At 47.7% G+C, this 18,081-nt stretch overlaps 3 protein-coding genes across 4 annotated transcripts; 2 read left to right on the top strand and 1 right to left on the bottom strand.

Annotated features, from left to right (window-relative positions):
- Positions 1–1,025: 1,025 nt before the first annotated feature.
- On the bottom strand, positions 1,026–4,791 carry LOC311317949 (alcohol dehydrogenase class-3-like; the record flags this gene model as incomplete). The annotated part of the gene is made up of 9 exons (XM_084449105.1): positions 1,026–1,159; positions 1,348–1,486; positions 1,944–2,076; positions 2,408–2,668; positions 2,797–3,016; positions 3,141–3,228; positions 3,328–3,478; positions 4,479–4,580; positions 4,777–4,791. The coding sequence occupies 9 exons, from the start codon at positions 4,789–4,791 to the stop codon at positions 1,135–1,137; spliced, it is 1,134 nt and encodes a 377-aa protein (XP_084305231.1). The 3' UTR covers positions 1,026–1,134.
- A 2,853-nt stretch (positions 4,792–7,644) lies between these two features.
- Positions 7,645–10,334, top strand: gar1 (GAR1 homolog, ribonucleoprotein; the record flags this gene model as incomplete). 2 transcript variants are annotated; one of them, XM_084448704.1, is made up of 6 exons in its annotated part: positions 7,645–7,834; positions 8,119–8,273; positions 8,435–8,494; positions 8,599–8,722; positions 8,896–9,027; positions 9,551–10,334. In XM_084448704.1, the coding sequence occupies 6 exons, from the start codon at positions 7,645–7,647 to the stop codon at positions 9,559–9,561; spliced, it is 672 nt and encodes a 223-aa protein (XP_084304830.1). In that variant the 3' UTR covers positions 9,562–10,334. The 2 variants fall into 2 exon arrangements, with proteins under 2 accessions (XP_084304830.1, XP_084304831.1); XM_084448705.1 differs by having other exon boundaries at positions 8,896–9,037; positions 9,558–10,334.
- A 397-nt stretch (positions 10,335–10,731) lies between these two features.
- Positions 10,732–16,986, top strand: LOC311317295 (alcohol dehydrogenase class-3). The gene is made up of 9 exons (XM_084448372.1): positions 10,732–10,772; positions 14,255–14,356; positions 14,721–14,862; positions 14,961–15,048; positions 15,264–15,483; positions 15,644–15,904; positions 16,168–16,303; positions 16,521–16,659; positions 16,776–16,986. The coding sequence occupies exons 1-9, from the start codon at positions 10,755–10,757 to the stop codon at positions 16,798–16,800; spliced, it is 1,131 nt and encodes a 376-aa protein (XP_084304498.1). The 5' UTR covers positions 10,732–10,754; the 3' UTR covers positions 16,801–16,986.
- Positions 16,987–18,081: the final 1,095 nt, after the last annotated feature.

The raw sequence follows: 18,081 nt of genomic DNA, 5'->3' as shown, positions 1-18,081 counted from the left end.
GAAAGGGCGCGTCCAACATTTATAGATGAGGGTGCCAAGTCACATAAGCACCTGTCAAAACCCGTCTGCTTTCTTCTACCCTCTTTTGATGTCTCTCTCTAGCGTCTACCCATGCCACATTCCCCTCCCTGCTTCTCTCTCCCACTATGTTTCTCTCTTTCTTTGACCGGAGAAAAAAAAAATGGAAGCTTTGAATCGCTGATTGATTACACCCAGAGAACGGAGAGGAACACGGAGGGAGGCAGCGGTTCATTTTCCATTTTAAATAAAGATGGAAAAGTCAGGAAACTGCCAAGGGTATTCATTTGATCTGAATGGAACTTCAATAAAGCAAATTCCTGGACAGCTATTTCAGTTTATCATCGGTAGGCATTCCCTAACCAACCGTCTGTCTTGGGCCTGACAGGCCGCAACTGTTATTTTAGCCGCCATAGCGCTCGTATTAAATCAATATATAATATTACAAAGGTGGAAATGACCACAAGAAATGTATATGATTCATCCCTGGTGACATCGAGCCATTTGTCCTAATGACATAGCATTCTCTCACTGATTAATCTGTCTTTTCCTTGATTCAAATCTGTTTCATTCGGGGGTAAAGTATCAGATCACACGGTTAAATGTTAAGTGTATTAGGGAAACTGTACATAAGCTTTAATTGAGTCAATAATTTAAACACAGAAATACATACCATTTTGATTGTTGTCTTGAATTAATTATCTTAAAGATCTATTCAATTTACTGGCTGTAAAGTCAAGTTTTTACTTGTTATTATCTGTTTGGGGGGGGGGGGCGGTTGATCTATGGAGGCTTTTGGTGTTATGTGTCTGCCATCTACTGGTGAAAATAGTCTACTACATGGTTATTTATGGGTGAGAGTAAATGTACCTGATTGACTCACAAAATAACAATGAAATATCAATCAGTATGATAGGTGTGTGCATGTATATTAAATTACAACCACACTATAGTTTGAAAATGAACAATACACATTGTCGAAAAACTAGTGTAGAGTATTGAGTGTTGCTTTTTTACTTAATTATGATTTAATTATTCTATTAGGGCAATATACAAATATACATCATGGCCAGATGCTTCGATGATCTTGATCTTTGTCCAGAAAGTTAAGTCCCATCATAATTTTATGACTGTTCGAATGCTATAATAAAGGATTTGGGAGAAAATTATTGATGACCTGCAGTACATTCTCTATTTGAGCTAGTCAAAATGAAATGTTAAAACAATATCTCCTAAAGTGTCTTACTTGTGTACTAAGTATATCATTTTATAATGCTAGCATTATAAAATAATATATTTACACAATTAAGACACTTTAGGAGGTCTCACCTTTTCCCACTGGTCAGGAGGTGGAAGGCCTTGTTGATGTGCTCCAGGTTCAGGGTGTGGCTCACAAACTCATCCAGCTTCAGCTTCTTGTTCATGTAGTCATCTACGAGTTTTGGGACACTATCCACACTCTTCCAGCCTATTGGAATATTGAATCAAAATTAAATACACATTTGTAGATATGGTTATTCTACACTGTTGTTTTTCATATTCAAATGCTCATATCTGATGTCTAATATTTCTAATATGAAAATGTATGGAATTATCATACATTCCAAGTGTTGACCGACTTAAAGTAAACATGCCCTCATAAAAACATCAAAGCATCAATGCCAGTAAGAGGTCACTCACCTCCGAGGTACGTCCCCTTCAGGGTACGGCCCAGTAAGAGGTCACTCACCTCCGAGGTACGTCCCCTTCAGGGTACGGCCCAGTGAGAGGTCACTCACCTCCGAGGTACGTCCCCTTCAGGGTACGGCCCAGTAAGAGGTCACTCACCTCCGAAGTACGTCCCCTTCAGGGTACGGCCCAGTAAGAGGTCACTCACCTCCGAAGTACGTCCCCTTCAGGGTACGGCCCAGTAAGAGGTCACTCACCTCCGAAGTACGTCCCCTTCAGGGTCCGGCCCAGTAAGAGGTCTTTAACCACCAGACTCATCTCCTCTGTCTCTGTCCATCCAACAATGACGCAGACGCCCCACGCCTCGTTGGTAGACTCTAGGGCAGCCCTCTGTCACAAACAACAGGGAGACATTTGTCATGACGCAGGACATTCTTTCCTCAATGGTGAATATGACAAGATAGTATAGAGAGATAGTATAGAGTCTAGGAGAGATAGTATAGAGTCTAGGAGAGATAGTATAGAGTCTAGGAGAGATAGTATAGAGTCTAGGAGAGATAGTATAGAGTCTAGGAGAGATAGTATAGAGTCTAGGAGAGATAGTATAGAGTCTAGGAGAGATAGTATAGAGTCTAGGAGAGATAGTATAGAGTCTAGGAGAGATAGTATAGAGTCTAGGAGAGATAGTATAGAGTCTAGGAGAGAGAGCAAAACTATGCACCATGACAGCAACACTTCCCACACACTCCAGAGCGTAGTCCACGCCTCCATCAGTCATCTCCTTCAGCACCTCCTGGATGGGGTTACTATGGTCCTTGGGGTTCACACAGTCAGTGGCTCCAAACTCTTTGGCCTTCTCAAACTTGTCAGGGTTGATGTCCACCCCGATGATCCTGCGGGCCTCTGCCGCCTTACAGCCCATGACTGCAGCCAGACCCACAGCCCCCAAACCAATCACAGCGCAGGTGGAACCGGATTCAACCTTGGAGGGTGTGTGTGTGTGGGGGGGGGGTACTTCATCAGTCTACCATGAGACATTTCTTTCCAAAATGAAATGAGACAAAACAGCACAGGGAACCTTGTTCCAATTCATGAAAGGCAATTGCCTACCTTGGCTGTATTGAGTGCAGCCCCATAACCAGTAGATACGCCACAGCCCAACAGGCACACAGCGTCCAGAGGGGCATCATCTCTGATCTTTGTAAGTGAACTATCAGGAACAACTGTGTACTGTGAGAAGGAGCTGACTCCGAGGAATTGGTATACCTGCTGCCCTTTACAGGATATCCTGCTTGTGCCATCAGCTAAAACACCCATTTGTGTATTTGCCCTGTTAGAACAAGGAAGTAAACAAAGTGCGTTTAGTGATTTGAGCAAAGAGTAGCCTATATATTATGTGCGGTACGTGACGGCAAAATACCAAGATAAGTCAAAGTAGGCAGTGTTGAAGTTACCAGTTCTTTTTGCAGAGATTAGTCTTTGGACTCTGGCAGCGGTCACATTCGCCACACTGTGGTAGAAAAAGCGGAATAACTTTATCCCCTATAGAAACACAAAAGGGAAGGGAAATATGGGACAGGGAATGATTGTACAATTTAAAGAGAGACTGGCTATCAGAATGTCCGTTGCAGATAGTACTACCTGGTGAGAATTTGGTGACTCCATCGCCGACACTCTCCACCACTCCAGCGCCCTCATGGCCAAGGACCAGAGGGAAGGGTCTAGGATGCATCCCCTGGCCAGTCTCATACAGGTATGCCCAGTCAGTGTGACACACCCCACTGGCTGCAATCTGTCCAAATGAAAGGGAATTCCAACATAGACATTTTTTAAATTCAACTTTGTATCATAGCGCTGAGCTATACTGTGAAGCTACCAAAGATACCAAGATATTCTGCCACACGACGCACATATTGCACACAGTGAGAGGCGACAAGGCACACAGCACACACACAGTTTTTTGGGTGTCGGCGGCGGACATTGTTCCCTGCATTTCCCCATCCAAGTCGTCCTCCTCCAGCAGCAGTGGGCAGCCATCGTTCATGGCGCCCGGGGACCAAGTCCAAGTGCTCAGTCCAGGTCTTGGTCAGGGACCGGACTGAAGAACATCTGTTCTTCTGCATATCTTTTGTATTGGATTCTTTGGGAGGAAACCCTTGTGAACATGGGTAGAATATGCAAACTCCAAACAGAAAGGCCTGGAGACCTTCTTGCTGTGAGGCAACAGTACTGGGTACAGCATCACCAGCACATGAGCAATTTTGGGGTTCAGTGTCTTGCTCAAGGACACTTGGGCACAATGCCGGGAGCTGGGATTGAACCTGGGACCTTGCGATCCCCAGCCGGCCACGCTACCTCCCGAGATACAGTACATCACTAATACCAGTATGCCTTGTAGTGGTATGCCTTGTGGTGTCTGACCTAATAACCTAGAAGTACAAAATTATATTTTTCACAACCATTGCAATTGTGTGTGTGTGGGGGGGGGTTAACATCACACGGTTAAACGGTTAACATTTAACCGTGTGATCTGATACTTAACACCCGAATGAAACAGATTTGAATCAAGGAAAAGACAGATTAATCATTAGGACAAATGGCTCGATGTCACCAGGGATGAATCATATACATTTCTTGTGGTCGTTTCCACCTTTGTAATATTATATATTGATTTAATACGAGCGCTATGTGGGCTAAAATAACAGTTGCGGCCTGTCAGGCCCCAAGACAAAAGGTTGGTTTAGGAACTCTCCTTTCAAACAAGCCTAGGACTAACTCTAACAGTCAAGTACCTTGATGCGCACTTCATGAGCTTTGGGTGGGGCCACTTCCACTTCCTCGATGGACAGGGGTTTCCCAGGCTCCCATGCAACAGCAGCCTTGCATTTGATCACCTGGATAGACAGTACACTGCATTTTATTTTGATAAAAATAAAATAAAATGAAATAAAACGTTCTTTATCAATAAACATAGAGGAGGCTTCATAAACGCTTTGAGGCCGAGGAAGGCTATTCCCCCCAAACACCATGCAATAACCTAATTTGAGATTGTTTAGTTTTTCTTCTCAGGATTCAGATACATGTTCTCACCTGTCCCTCAGTCATGATCACAAACCTACATGTTCTCACCTGTCCCTCAGTCATGATCACAAACCTACATGTTCTCACCTGTCCCTCAGTCATGATCACAAACCTACATGTTCTCAACTGTCCCTCAGTCATGATCACAAACCTACATGTTCTCACCTGTCCCTCAGTCATGATCACAAACCTGCATGTTCTCACCTGTCCCTCAGTCATGATCACAAACCTACATGTTCTCACCTGTCCCTCAGTCATGATCACAAACCTACATGTTCTCACCTGTCCCTCAGTCATGATCACAAACCTACATGTTCTCACCTGTCCCTCAGTCATGATCACAAACCCACATGTTCTCACCTGTCCCTCAGTCATGATCACAAACCTACATGTTCTCACCTGTCCCTCAGTCATGATCACAAACCTGCATGTTCTCACCTGTCCCTCAGTCATGATCACAAACCTGCATGTTCTCACCTGTCCCTCAGTCATGATCACAAACCTGCATGTTCTCACCTGTCCCTCAGTCATGATCACAAACCTACATGTTCTCACCTGTCCCTCAGTCATGATCACAAACCCACATGTTCTCACCTGTCCCTCAGTCATGATCACAAACCCACATGTTCTCACCTGTCCCTCAGTCATGATCACAAACCTACATGTTCTCACCTGTCCCTCAGTCATGATCACAAACCTACATGTTCTCACCTGTCCCTCAGTCATGATCACAAACCCACCCAGTCAGTCTGATAGATCACACGGTTGAGCTTTGAGGGCGAAAAGTGTGACGTTGACGTACATATCTCGACCAGTTTACGACAGTCTGAGCTCTTATGTTCATTTACGGCACCCCCCTAAGCACACGTGTTGCTGCTCTGCTAGGAGACACCAGCTCACTCACACTCTACCAGCTACAACAAGGTACTTCTCGTTTTGTTCGTTGATAGTTGATTGCTTGCATGAACCCGTGATCTAACCAGGTAGAAAGCTTCTCTACACGCTCTTCAGGAGGGGCCTGTTCATTTAACCAGCTATGTGAGATGAACACGGGCTCTGTTCACATGAATGGGTCTGCATGCTAACTCCTAGCTCACTACTACCTCACTAGCCTGGCTCGTTATATCCAGCATGCTTCTCCACTAGCTCACTAGCCTGGCTCGGTATATCTAGCATGCTTCTCATCTAGCTAACTACTAGCTCACTAGCCTGGCTCGGTATATCTAGCATGCTTCTCTACTAGCTCACTAGCCTGGCTCGGTATATCTAGCATGCTTCTCTACTAGCTCACTAGCCTGGCTCGTTATATCTAGCATGCTTCTCTACTAGCTCACTAGCCTGGCTCGTTATATCTAGCATGCTTCTCTACTAGCTCACTAGCCTGGCTCGTTATATCTAGCATGCTTCTCCACTAGCTCACTAGCCTGGCTCGGTATATCCAGCATGCTTCTCTACTAGCTCACTACCAGCTCACTACCAGCTCACTACTAGCTCACTACCAGCTCACTACCAGCTCACTGCCAGCTCACTGCCAGCTCACTGCCAGCTCACTGCTAGCTCACTACCAGCTCACTGCCAGCTCACTGCCAGCTCACTGCCAGCTCACTACCAGCTCACTACCAGCTCACTGCCAGCTCACTGCCAGCTCACTGCCAGCTCACTACCAGCTCACTGCCAGCTCACTGCTAGCTCACTACTAGCTCACTACCAGCTCACTACCAGCTCACTGCTAGCTCACTACTAGCTCACTACTAGCTCACTGCCAGCTCACTGCCAGCTCACTACTAGCTCACTGCCAGCTCACTGCTAGCTCACTACCAGCTCACTGCTAGCTCACTACCAGCTCACTGCTAGCTCACTACCAGCTCACTAATAGCTCACTACTAGCTCACTACCAGCTCACTACCAGCTCACTACTAGCTCACTACCAGCTCATTGCTAGCTCACTACTAGCTCACTACCAGCTCACTACCAGCTCACTGCTAGCTCACTACTAGCTCACTACTAGCTCACTACCAGCTCACTACCAGCTCACTACCAGCTCACTGCCAGCTCATTGCTAGCTCACTACTAGCTCACTGCCAGCTCACTGCTAGCTCACTACTAGCTCACTACCAGCTCACTACCAGCTCACTAGCCTGGCTCGTTATATCTAGCATGCTTCTCTACTAGCTAACTACTAGCTCACTACTAGCTCACTAGCCTGGCTCGTTATACCTAGCATGCTTCTCCACTAGCTCACTACTAGCTCACTAGCCTGGCTCGTTATATCTAGCATGCTTCTCCACTAGCTCACTACTAGCTCACTAGCCTGGCTCGTTATATCTAGCATGCTTCTCCACTAGCTAGCCAAGTTATTGAACTAACGTTAGCAAAGCTAATAGCTACTTTATCAAGTTGTCGAAGATGAATGATTAATAAGATAACATGGCATATACTACATTGCTGTTGTTGGTACAAACATTTTCCTAGCCAACCATTGATCTTGGCTAGCTGCCGTAGCTAGCTCGTTGCTCTGGAGGTCGTGGGAGCAGGTGAAGCATGGCTGGCTAACTCCAGGGCTGGGTAACTCGAGGGCAGGCTAACTCCAGGGCTGGGTAACTCGAGGGCAGGCTAACTCCAGGGCTGGGTAACTCGAGGGCAGGCTAACTCCAGGGCTGGGTAACTCGAGGGCAGGCTAACTCGAGGGCAGGCTAACTCGAGGGCAGGCTAACTCGAGGGCTGGCTAACGTTCACGACGTGGCATACATCAAGTGAACGTTGTCTTGTGAAAAAGCTCGATTATATGATCTGGTTCCGAGCTTGAGATGCATTGGTTAGCTGATGGTTTGAATTGCTGCTGTCTGAAACGTGTGCATTGTGTTGACAGGTTTGGAGATGTCCTTCCGAGGAGGTGGTGGTCGAGGAGGTCGTGGAGGGGGATTCAACAGAGGTGGAGGCGGTGGAGGTGGAGGATTTGGTGGCCGAGGTGGAGGATTTGGTGGCCGAGGCGGCGGGGGAGGCTTCCGAGGGGGCGGCAGAGGCGGCTTCAGGCAGCAGGACTATGGGCCTCCAGAATATGTTGTCGGTAAGTTGTTGCTGACCTAATAGGCTCTGTGCACCAGCTCCACTACTTCCTGAAAGTCACTTGGCATCTTTATTTCCTGTCCTATATGATTGGATTAAGTGATTAATCAGGTGTGCGGCAGACCCAGCGCACACCTGATTAATAAAGATGCCAAGTGACTTTCAGGAAGTAGTGGAGCTGGTGCACAGAGCCGTGTTGACCTGATGGTTAATGTGTAGCAGCTGAAATCACTTCTTTTGGAATACATTTAACACAAATGACTGACTTCTTTACAACTCTTACAGCACTGGGGGAGTTCGTGCACCCATGTGAGGATGACATTGTTTGCAAGTGTGTGACAGAAGAGAACAAAGTACCATACTTCAACGCTCCAGTGTACTTGGAGAACAAGGAACAGATCGGGAAGGTGGATGAAATCTTCGGCCAGCTGCGTGACTTTGTATCCTTTGTCTTTGAAAAGTACAGTAACTATGTAGAAGCTGTTCCACTCCCTTGCAGTGTATTTGCATCTTTTCATTTATTATCTAAAATTAAAGGGTGACATGGCCATGGGTGCGAAATATATTCACCTTAAGTTGAGACCTTAACCCTATGTTACAGTATTTTTCTGTCAAACTTTCTGAAAATATGAAGGCGTCATCGTTCAAGAAATTACAGAAGGTATGTAGTATGTGTCTTTGTAATAGGTGGTAGGTTTGTATTTGTTTTTCTTCAGGTTTCTAAGACTGTTGGTATTTGTCATTTAACACTTACTTATCCTACAGTTTTACATAGATCCAATGAAACTGCTGCCACTCCAAAGGTTCCTCCCCAGGCCGCCTGGGGAGAAGGGTCCCCCTAGGGGAGGCCGAGGGGGTAGAGGGGGAGGCAGAGGAGGAGGCCGTGGAGGTAACAACATTCCTCTACTCATTCCACATTTTCAGCATTCTACAGTTCTTTATTTTGTTGAGGTTATATATCGATATCACAGTTGTTTTCATGCGAAATGTAGGCTGTGACTGCTGCTACAAAAGTATTCAACACTGTCTAATGTCTCTTGTGTCCTTTAAAAAAATGTCCAGGTGGTTTCCGAGGCGGAAGGGGTGGTGGAGGTCGCGGAGGAGGCGGCTTCGGAGGAGGCGGCTTCGGTGGCGGTGGGCGTGGTGGAGGATTTAGGGGAGGACGAGGAGGAGGTGGGGGCCGTGGATTCAGAGGTTGGTCTTAGTTATAGTTCTACAACTGAGAGTTTGGATACGTGATTCTGATAGGCTACCGCTTGATCTTATCAATGGCCTCGTCAATGAGATTGACGGCGCATTAATACTAATTGTTATGCGGTCGCAGCTGTGGGTTACAGAGTATTTTACCACGGCTGCTAGCCAATCAGAATCAAGTATCCCAACTCCGCTATCGGGTCGAGCCTAACAATGCCCCGTAGCTGTGGTAAAATCCTGTGTAACCCACTGCCTCTCGTGGTCAATTGCTTAAATGTGACATTTACATATCAGTCATTAGCAGACAATTTTATCTGAAGCAACATAGAATAAGTACATTTGTCAGGAATTGACTGTGCATCCTGGTTGTTGTCTGTAAAGCCTTCAATAAGAACCAGTGCCACCAGCAGTCAGTGTTTGAGAAAGAAAGAGGACACGTTGATTTAAAAATGTCCTTTCAGCAAGTCATTTTGCAAGGATATTCATGTTCATGTCCATTTGTTTTGACTTGGTTCTTATCTAGGTGGGAGATGATGATGATGACGACGTTGGACTGCTCATTGGACCCTCTTTCTCAACTCTCTGCGCTGAAACTCACTGCCACTACCATGCTCAGTTGGACATAAAGGAGTTATGGAAAATGGACATTGTCATTTTATACTGCTCTACTTTAAGTTTGTTTTGGTTTTATCATGATGGACTTTTATTTGATAAACGTAATGCATTCTGTTCTTCAGTGTGGTGTTTTTCCAGCTACTGCACTCTACAAATTGTCCTCAATGTCTCAAACGGCAATGCTGACTTGAATTTAAGTGCAAAATAAGGAATTCAGAATTTGAATAATGTCAAATAAACCTGTCTTTTTTCAATTTAAGAGTAATGGAGAGTGTCGGTTAAGTTTTTCACATATCGTATATATTTTATTTCTAGAGTGATTAATCACTTGCCGAGTACTGTTACCTTTTATAAAGAAAAGCCTGTTTAAACTTAATCTGCTCTTAAGTGTTTTTGCTGCATTCACATGCGCCTCTGATGGTCCAATTTCCCTAGTTGTGAAGTTGATCGACTTAAGCGTGTTCATGAGCTTTTAAGTCTATAATATGGGAACAACATGGATGTCATAAATAAGATAATGTATGCCCAGGGTGTTTAATCAACATGCTGGTAGCAGTTTCTAGTTTTTGCGTGGCAATAAAGAGCAAATGGTTACCTGAATCACAAATATATTGCTTTACCCGACTTGTTCAATAACTTTAGGCTAATCTAGAGCACTCTACCTGGACTTCAACTTAACCTTTACAACCTAATACCATATGACTTGCCTTACAAATAATGTGTGAGCCATAAATAAAGTTTATTACCTTATGGCATTCCGTACTTTGTTGAGGGGGCGTTCATGTGAATTTTCCCAGTCGGGAACTTATGGAAACATGTTTGTCACACTATGAAACAGTCGGAAGTACCAGGCCGAGTTTACACTGATAAGTGAATTTAATTCCCTATACTCTTGATAGATGCGCCCCTCAATGTAGGTGGCTGTTTTGCACAAATCATGGGTCTCTGCGGGGAAAAGCCACGCTTTTGATTGGTCCGTACGGCACGCTTTCCAGCCACTGATTGGTCCATACGGCACACTTCTGATTGGTCCATACGGCACACTTCTGATTGGTCCATACACACTCTCCGGCCACAAGCCCCCGCCCCTTTCTCACGTGGCCGAGTACAGAATGGAGACCGCTGGGAAAGTAAGTTGCAGGATTTGTTTAAAAATGCTTCCGCTGTTATTAAACTACTATCTCCTTTTCATAGCAACATGTTCAGACAGGATGTGCTCTTATAACCACTCTGTTCAGACAGGATGTGCTCTTATAACCACTCTGTTCACGTTTTCGATCTTGCAGCGACTCAAATGTTGCCTTGGCCTCGTCCTGTGTGACAGCTAGCCTACCTAGTTTGTGGGTACAAATGGTGCTTTCGTTTGTGGTCGGAGGTGGCAAGTCGCAAGTGGCAAAATACCCACCTCCGACCTGTGTGCATTCGAGCTATAGCGAATGATATGATATTGACGCCAGCCGGCAACTGGGGGCTGAGAAACATCCGAATTTGCGACGAGGAAGTGCGAGTTCATGAGGTGTTTTATTTAATCATTCCTAGTAGCAAGTCGCAATTTGCACCTCCCAGTTATAAACGAACACACCAAAAGAATCAATCGTAGCGGTGTGTTCCTGGTCTGGGGCTGTTGGGTGTGTTCCTGGTCTGGGGCTGTTGTAGGGGTGTGTTCCTGGTCTGGGGCTGTTGTAGGGGTGTGTTCCCTGGTCTGGGGCTGTTGTAGGGGTGTGTTCCTGGTCTGGGGCTGTTGGGTGTGTTCCTGGTCTGGGGCTGTTGGGTGTGTTCCTGGTCTGGGGCTGTTGTAGGGGTGTGTTCCTGGTCTGGGGCTGTTGTAGGGGTGTGTTCCTGGTCTGGGGCTGTTGTAGGGGTGTGTTCCTGGTCTGGGGCTGTTGTAGGGGTGTGTTCCTGGTCTGGGGCTGTTGGGTGTGTTCCTGGTCTGGGGCTGTTGGGTGTGTTCCTGGTCTGGGGCTGTTGTAGGGGTGTGTTCCTGGTCTGGGGCTGTTGTAGGGGTGTGTTCCCTGGTCTGGGGCTGTTGTAGGGGTGTGTTCCTGGTCTGGGGCTGTTGGGTGTGTTCCTGGTCTGGGGCTGTTGGGTGTGTTCCTGGTCTGGGGCTGTTGGGTGTGTTCCTGGTCTGGGGCTGTTGTAGGGGTGTGTTCCTGGTCTGGGGCTGTTGTAGGGGTGTGTTCCTGGTCTGGGGCTGTTGTAGGGGTGTGTTCCTGGTCTGGGGCTGTTGTAGGGGTGTGTTCCTGGTCTGGGGCTGTTGGGTGTGTTCCTGGTCTGGGGCTGTTGGGTGTGTTCCTGGTCTGGGGCTGTTGTAGGGGTGTGTTCCTGGTCTGGGGCTGTTGGGTGTGTTCCTGGTCTGGGGCTGTTGTAGGGGTGTGTTCCTGGTCTGGGGCTGTTGTAGGGGTGTGTTCCTGGTCTGGGGCTGTTGTAGGGGTGTGTTCCTGGTCTGGGGCTGTTGTAGGGGTGTGTTCCTGGTCTGGGGCTGTTGGGTGTGTTCCTGGTCTGGGGCTGTTGTAGGGGTGTGTTCCTGGTCTGGGGCTGTTGGGTGTGTTCCTGGTCTGGGGCTGTTGTAGGGGTGTGTTTCTGGTCTGGGGCTGTTGTAGGGGTGTGTTTCTGGTCTGGGGCTGTTGTAGGGGTGTGTTCCTGGTCTGGGGCTGTTGTAGGGGTGTGTTCCTGGTCTGGGGCTGTTGTAGGGGTGTGTTCCTGGTCTGGGGCTGTTGTAGGGGTGTGTTCCTGGTCTGGGGCTGTTGTAGGGGTGTGTTCCTGGTCTGGGGCTGTTGTAGGGGTGTGTTCCTGGTCTGGGGCTGTTGGGTGTGTTCCTGGTCTGGGGCTGTTGTAGGGGTGTGTTCCTGGTCTGGGGCTGTTGTAGGGGTGTGTTCCTGGTCTGGGGCTGTTGTAGGGGTGTGTTCCTGGTCTGGGGCTGTTGTAGGGGTGTGTTCCTGGTCTGGGGCTGTTGTAGGGGTGTGTTCCTGGTCTGGGGCTGTTGTAGGGGTGTGTTCCTGGTCTGGGGCTGTTGTAGGGGTGTGTTCCTGGTCTGGGGCTGTTGTAGGGGTGTGTTCCTGGTCTGGGGCTGTTGTAGGGGTGTGTTCCTGGTCTGGGGCTGTTGTAGGGGTGTGTTCCTGGTCTGGGGCTGTTGTAGGGGTGTGTTCCTGGTCTGGGGCTGTTGGGTGTGTTCCTGGTCTGGGGCTGTTGGGTGTGTTCCTGGTCTGGGGCTGTTGTAGGGGTGTGTTCCTGGTCTGGGGCTGTTGTAGGGGTGTGTTCCTGGTCTGGGGCTGTTGTAGGGGTGTGTTCCTGGTCTGGGGCTGTTGTAGGGGTGTGTTCCTGGTCTGGGGCTGTTGGGTGTGTTCCTGGTCTGGGGCTGTTGTAGGGGTGTGTTCCTGGTCTGGGGCTGTTGTAGGGGTGTGTTCCTGGTCTGGGGCTGTTGTAGGGGTGTGTTCCTGGTCTGGGGCTGTTGTAGGGGTGTGTTCCTGGTCTGGGGCTGTTGTAGGGGTGTGTTCCTGGTCTGGGGCTGTTGGGTGTGTTCCTGGTCTGGGGCTGTTGGGTGTGTTCCTGGTCTGGGGCTGTTGTAGGGGTGTGTTCCTGGTCTGGGGCTGTTGGGTGTGTTCCTGGTCTGGGGCTGTTGTAGGGGTGTGTTCCTGGTCTGGGGCTGTTGGGTGTGTTCCTGGTCTGGGGCTGTTGTAGGGGTGTGTTTCTGGTCTGGGGCTGTTGTAGGGGTGTGTTTCTGGTCTGGGGCTGTTGTAGGGGTGTGTTCCTGGTCTGGGGCTGTTGTAGGGGTGTGTTCCTGGTCTGGGGCTGTTGTAGGGGTGTGTTCCTGGTCTGGGGCTGTTGTAGGGGTGTGTTCCTGGTCTGGGGCTGTTGTAGGGGTGTGTTCCTGGTCTGGGGCTGTTGGGTGTGTTCCTGGTCTGGGGCTGTTGTAGGGGTGTGTTCCTGGTCTGGGGCTGTTGTAGGGGTGTGTTCCTGGTCTGGGGCTGTTGTAGGGGTGTGTTCCTGGTCTGGGGCTGTTGTAGGGGTGTGTTCCTGGTCTGGGGCTGTTGTAGGGGTGTGTTCCTGGTCTGGGGCTGTTGTAGGGGTGTGTTCCTGGTCTGGGGCTGTTGTAGGGGTGTGTTCCTGGTCTGGGGCTGTTGTAGGGGTGTGTTCCTGGTCTGGGGCTGTTGTCTGGGGCTGTTTGTGTTCCTGGTCTGGGGCTGTTGTCTGTGTCCCGTGGTCTGTGGCTGTTGGAGGCTAAAGTCCGACTGTAAACTAGCGTAATGACGGACTGCAATTGTCCCGTTTGAATGGTATTCCAAATTAACTGTTTGTTGGACTATGTCACATATTAACACCCAATTGAATAGTAAGATGCCTAACAACCTAACTTAAGCAATCATATATGCTAACCTAAGAATTGCCAGTTCATGCCGACAAGTTTATCACTAATGCAAGTCAATGAGTAGGTGTCCCATGTTTGGGGGCAGTGAATTTGCAGAGGAATTCCTTCCCCCTAATAATAGCCTACCCAATGTACAGCATTCTGACCTGGAGCACTTTTGAGCTGGCTACCTCCCAGGGCTACACACCGGCTGCATACATGAACGTTCAAGATCAGCATGTTTTTCTATTGTCCCCTTTCCATCAGGTGATCAAGTGCAAGGCAGCCGTAGCCTGGGAAGCTGGGAAGCCGCTGTCCATTGAGGAAGTGGAAGTGGCACCACCCAATGCCAATGAAGTGCGCATCAAGGTAAACCACCCAGTCCTGTACTGTACCTAAGACATGTCTCAACCCGGTGCTACGGTACACAGCGTCGCTTCTCTACTCAGGATAATTGCAGGCTATCTTGTAAAGTCACGTGGCGTTCTTTCTCCCTGCCTAAGAGCTGTGCTTGACGTGGACCGAAATAGGCGGCAGTACTCACTAGTACTGTTCATATTAAGATGCAGGAGCGAATGCCACACTATTTTTTAGCTGATATTCTAAAAGAGATGCAGTAGAAAATGTGCCAGTGCTCCGCTCTGGTAAGCTCCTGCCCAAACCCAGCACGCCCTTGCAGAGGTCAAAAGGGTCACATAGAGGCGGCATGATGAGGGGGGATATTGTGTTTCAGATCTTTGCTACAGGGGTGTGTCACACCGACGCCTACACTCTGAGTGGCAGTGACCCGGAGGGCCTCTTCCCCGTGATCCTGGGCCATGAGGGCGCAGGGACGGTCGAGAGTGTCGGACAGGGCGTCACCAAGTTCAAGCCAGGTAAGGGCTCTGCCCAGGTGAATATGAAGATTTTCTTTAGCCCTGCTTAAAAAGGCATCTGCGTCAGTAGTTAAAACGCCCTTTCTTCCTCCATCTAGGTGATACTGTCATCCCATTGTACGTGCCTCAGTGTGGAGAGTGCAAATTTTGCAAAAATCCTAAAACCAATCTGTGCCAAAAAATCCGGTGAGAAGAGTGCAACCCTGAAAATCTGCCACGGCCAAACAATTGTGCTTAACAGCATGCAGCACACAGTCAAACCTGATCTGTCTAGTACTCTCCATCAGTATTATCTTCTCTCCCACCACTTCCTCCCTCCCTCCCTCCCTCCCTCCCTCCCTCCCTCCCTCCCTCCCTCCCTCCCTCCCTCCCTCCCTCCCTCCCTCCCTCCCACCCTGTAGGGTAACCCAGGGACGAGGCCTGATGCCTGACAACACCTCCCGCTTCACCTGCAAGGGCAAGCAGCTCTTCCACTTCATGGGGACCAGCACGTTCTCGGAGTACACAGTGGTAGCTGACATATCTCTGGCCAAGGTGGATGAGAAGGCCCCCCTGGACAAGGTGTGCCTGCTGGGCTGTGGCATCTCCACAGGCTACGGTGCTGCCCTTAACACTGCCAAGGTGGGTTGACGTGCATGATGTTGGATGCCAGGCTGCAAGCTGCTTCAAGCCATATAAAACTGTATGCAATCAAATTGCATCTTTGTTGTTACCTTGTACTTCTACATTGACATCTGGCTGTACCTGTTCTTGTTTTTCACCATGTTCATGGGGTGTGCAGGTGGAGCCTGGCTCCAACTGTGCTGTGTTTGGCCTCGGGGCCGTTGGGCTCGCTGTGATAATGGGCTGCAAGGTCGCCGGGGCAACTAGGATCATCGGGGTGGACATCAACCCTGACAAGTTTGAGAAGGCCAAAGAGTTTGGAGCCACAGAGTTTGTGAACCCCAAGGACCATAGTAAACCCATCCAGGAGGTGCTGGTGGAGATGACTGATGGAGGCGTGGACTACTCGTTTGAGTGCATCGGCAACGTTGGCATCATGGTAAACTTGTGCTGTTTCAAAGGAAAGAGAACTGGCTTGGAGGTTTTCACAGTTCCCATTGATGTGATGTTGCAGGAATCCTGGAAAGTGATTTTAGCTTGTTCTCATTTTATGACATAACATACAGGGTGTTTCTCTGCTCTTAACCACCAGAGGTCACTGTTGTCAAGGACAAGCCTAGCCTATAATCCTGCCTGAGAGGGAGCATATTGCAAGATCCTGGTAAGCCAGGCTTCTTGACAGTGCCCATTGTGTTGTTTCAGAGGGCTGCCCTGGAGGCTTGCCATAAAGGCTGGGGGTTGAGTGTCATCATCGGAGTGGCCGGGGCAGGCCAGGAGATCTCCACACGGCCCTTCCAGTTGGTCACAGGGAGAGTGTGGAGGGGCACAGCATTTGGAGGTGCGTAGGCTGATGTGTGAGAACCTTTCACTCAGATTTGCACTTGTCATCTATCTGTAGGCAATTCATCATACTCTGCAGAACCATGAATTATCAGGAATACCTTCATTTTGAGCTGCTTAGAACTTGTTTGTCGTGATGTTTGGGTAGGTAGTAAATACATTCCCTATACAACACATGCATTCCTTACCTGCAATTCCCTATGTATTTATCCCAGGCTGGAAGAGTGTGGAGAGTGTGCCCAAGCTTGTGCTTGACTATATGAACAAGAAGCTCAAGGTGGATGAGTTTGTGACCCACACCCTGCCTTTTGACCAGATCAATGAGGGCTTTGACCTGATGCATGCTGGAAAGAGGTAAATTGATTGTTTCTAGAAATATCTTCACTAATAAATTGTCTTTCCAAATTGTTAACATTGAAATGATGACAGTGATTTGGGGTAATGACATTTATATTTTCTGTATCCAACAGTATCCGCACCGTTCTGAAGTTCTGATGTGCCTCGGTGTTGAGGAAGCCTCTTCTCTCATCCTGACCTATGAAACATCAACTGGAGCACTTGGATCTGTGCCCTTATTGGGACCCACCTTTCTTCTGAATTCAACCAGAATTCAATGTCTATTCATGTGTCCTTTAGAAATGTCAACTTGCTATCAATACAATTTGTTAGAAAATAAATTAATTCAATTAATTTGTCCCTATTTTCTCTTCAAATGGCTTGCCAATGCAATGCTGTGTTGGCCTAACTTTCCTGAACGTTGCTTTGTAGCAGTTATCATGGCAGTAGATGGAGTGGTATTTCAGTTATCATGGCAGTAGATGTAGTGGTATTTCAGCGATATTCCCCATGATGAATTACTGCACCTCATCTATTATTAAGTCATTGAATGTGTTTAATATTCCTCATGTGTTGTGTAAACAGCAGGTTTGCAGTCTCTCAGCCTTCAATGTCCTTTTCAACCTTCTTCTTTTTTATTCAACATGGCTTATCCATATATCTAGATGTACTGTATGTGATGTGTGACACTTCCCCAAGAACGATTTCTTAATGACTTCTTGGCTGTGCTTCCTGAATGCTTCAACATGCCTCAGGATATGTGAGACAAGGCCAGAGCACTAACATAAACATGTTCATACAGTCCATCTGGCTGACAGGATATGCATTAGAGGCCGTAGGGAAACAAACCAAACCATGAAAGCCCTTGAAACCATCTCCCATTGAATCAAATGAATTAGCAATTATCAAGACAATGACAGATCCCTTGACTACTGTGCACTGACTGAACATCACATTGCAATTGTGGACAGTGTGTATAGTGTCTGCTTCTTTCAGATATAGTACATGCCATTTTGTTCAATCAAATTCATGTATCAATTTTAATGTTCATTCAACAGTATGAACAAATATTGACTGGCAAAGTCAAATGATGGCTGCTGAGCAGTGATGCTCTGCAAGCACCTAGAACTGGATTCAAATTATACTTAACTGGGAACAATTACAATCCTTCAAGATAATACATCCTTCTCATGGCTAAACATGCCATTTTTCCTACCTTTCTCATGTTATGCCCATCTTCTTTGTGTCTTAGAGATGTAAACAGAAGTGTGTGTGAATTAATGAATGGATCATTGACGTGGGTGAACATGTGACATGAACATTGTTTTCCTCCTGTCCTCTTGCACTGCAAGTAATTGAATGTAAATGTCCCAGTATGTTCAGGCAATTGAATATCACTAAATAGACACATCGACCACATCCTGTTCAAACAAAGGGCAA

This window comes from Borostomias antarcticus (genome assembly GCF_949987555.1).
Source record: "Borostomias antarcticus genome assembly, chromosome: 14".
Taxonomy (NCBI): domain Eukaryota; kingdom Metazoa; phylum Chordata; class Actinopteri; order Stomiiformes; family Stomiidae; genus Borostomias; species Borostomias antarcticus.
Note: the sequence above shows the minus strand (reverse complement) of the source record. Positions and strands in the feature narration are given on the sequence as shown.

What these genes read in the sequence shown, in the direction of transcription:
- LOC311317295 (XM_084448372.1), top strand. An exon ending in CCAATGAAGTGCGCATCAAG is followed by an intron (nt 14,357 to 14,720) that starts GTAAACCACCCA and finishes ATTGTGTTTCAG; the next exon opens with ATCTTTGCTACAGGGGTGTG. An exon ending in CGTCACCAAGTTCAAGCCAG is followed by an intron (nt 14,863 to 14,960) that starts GTAAGGGCTCTG and finishes TCCTCCATCTAG; the next exon opens with GTGATACTGTCATCCCATTG.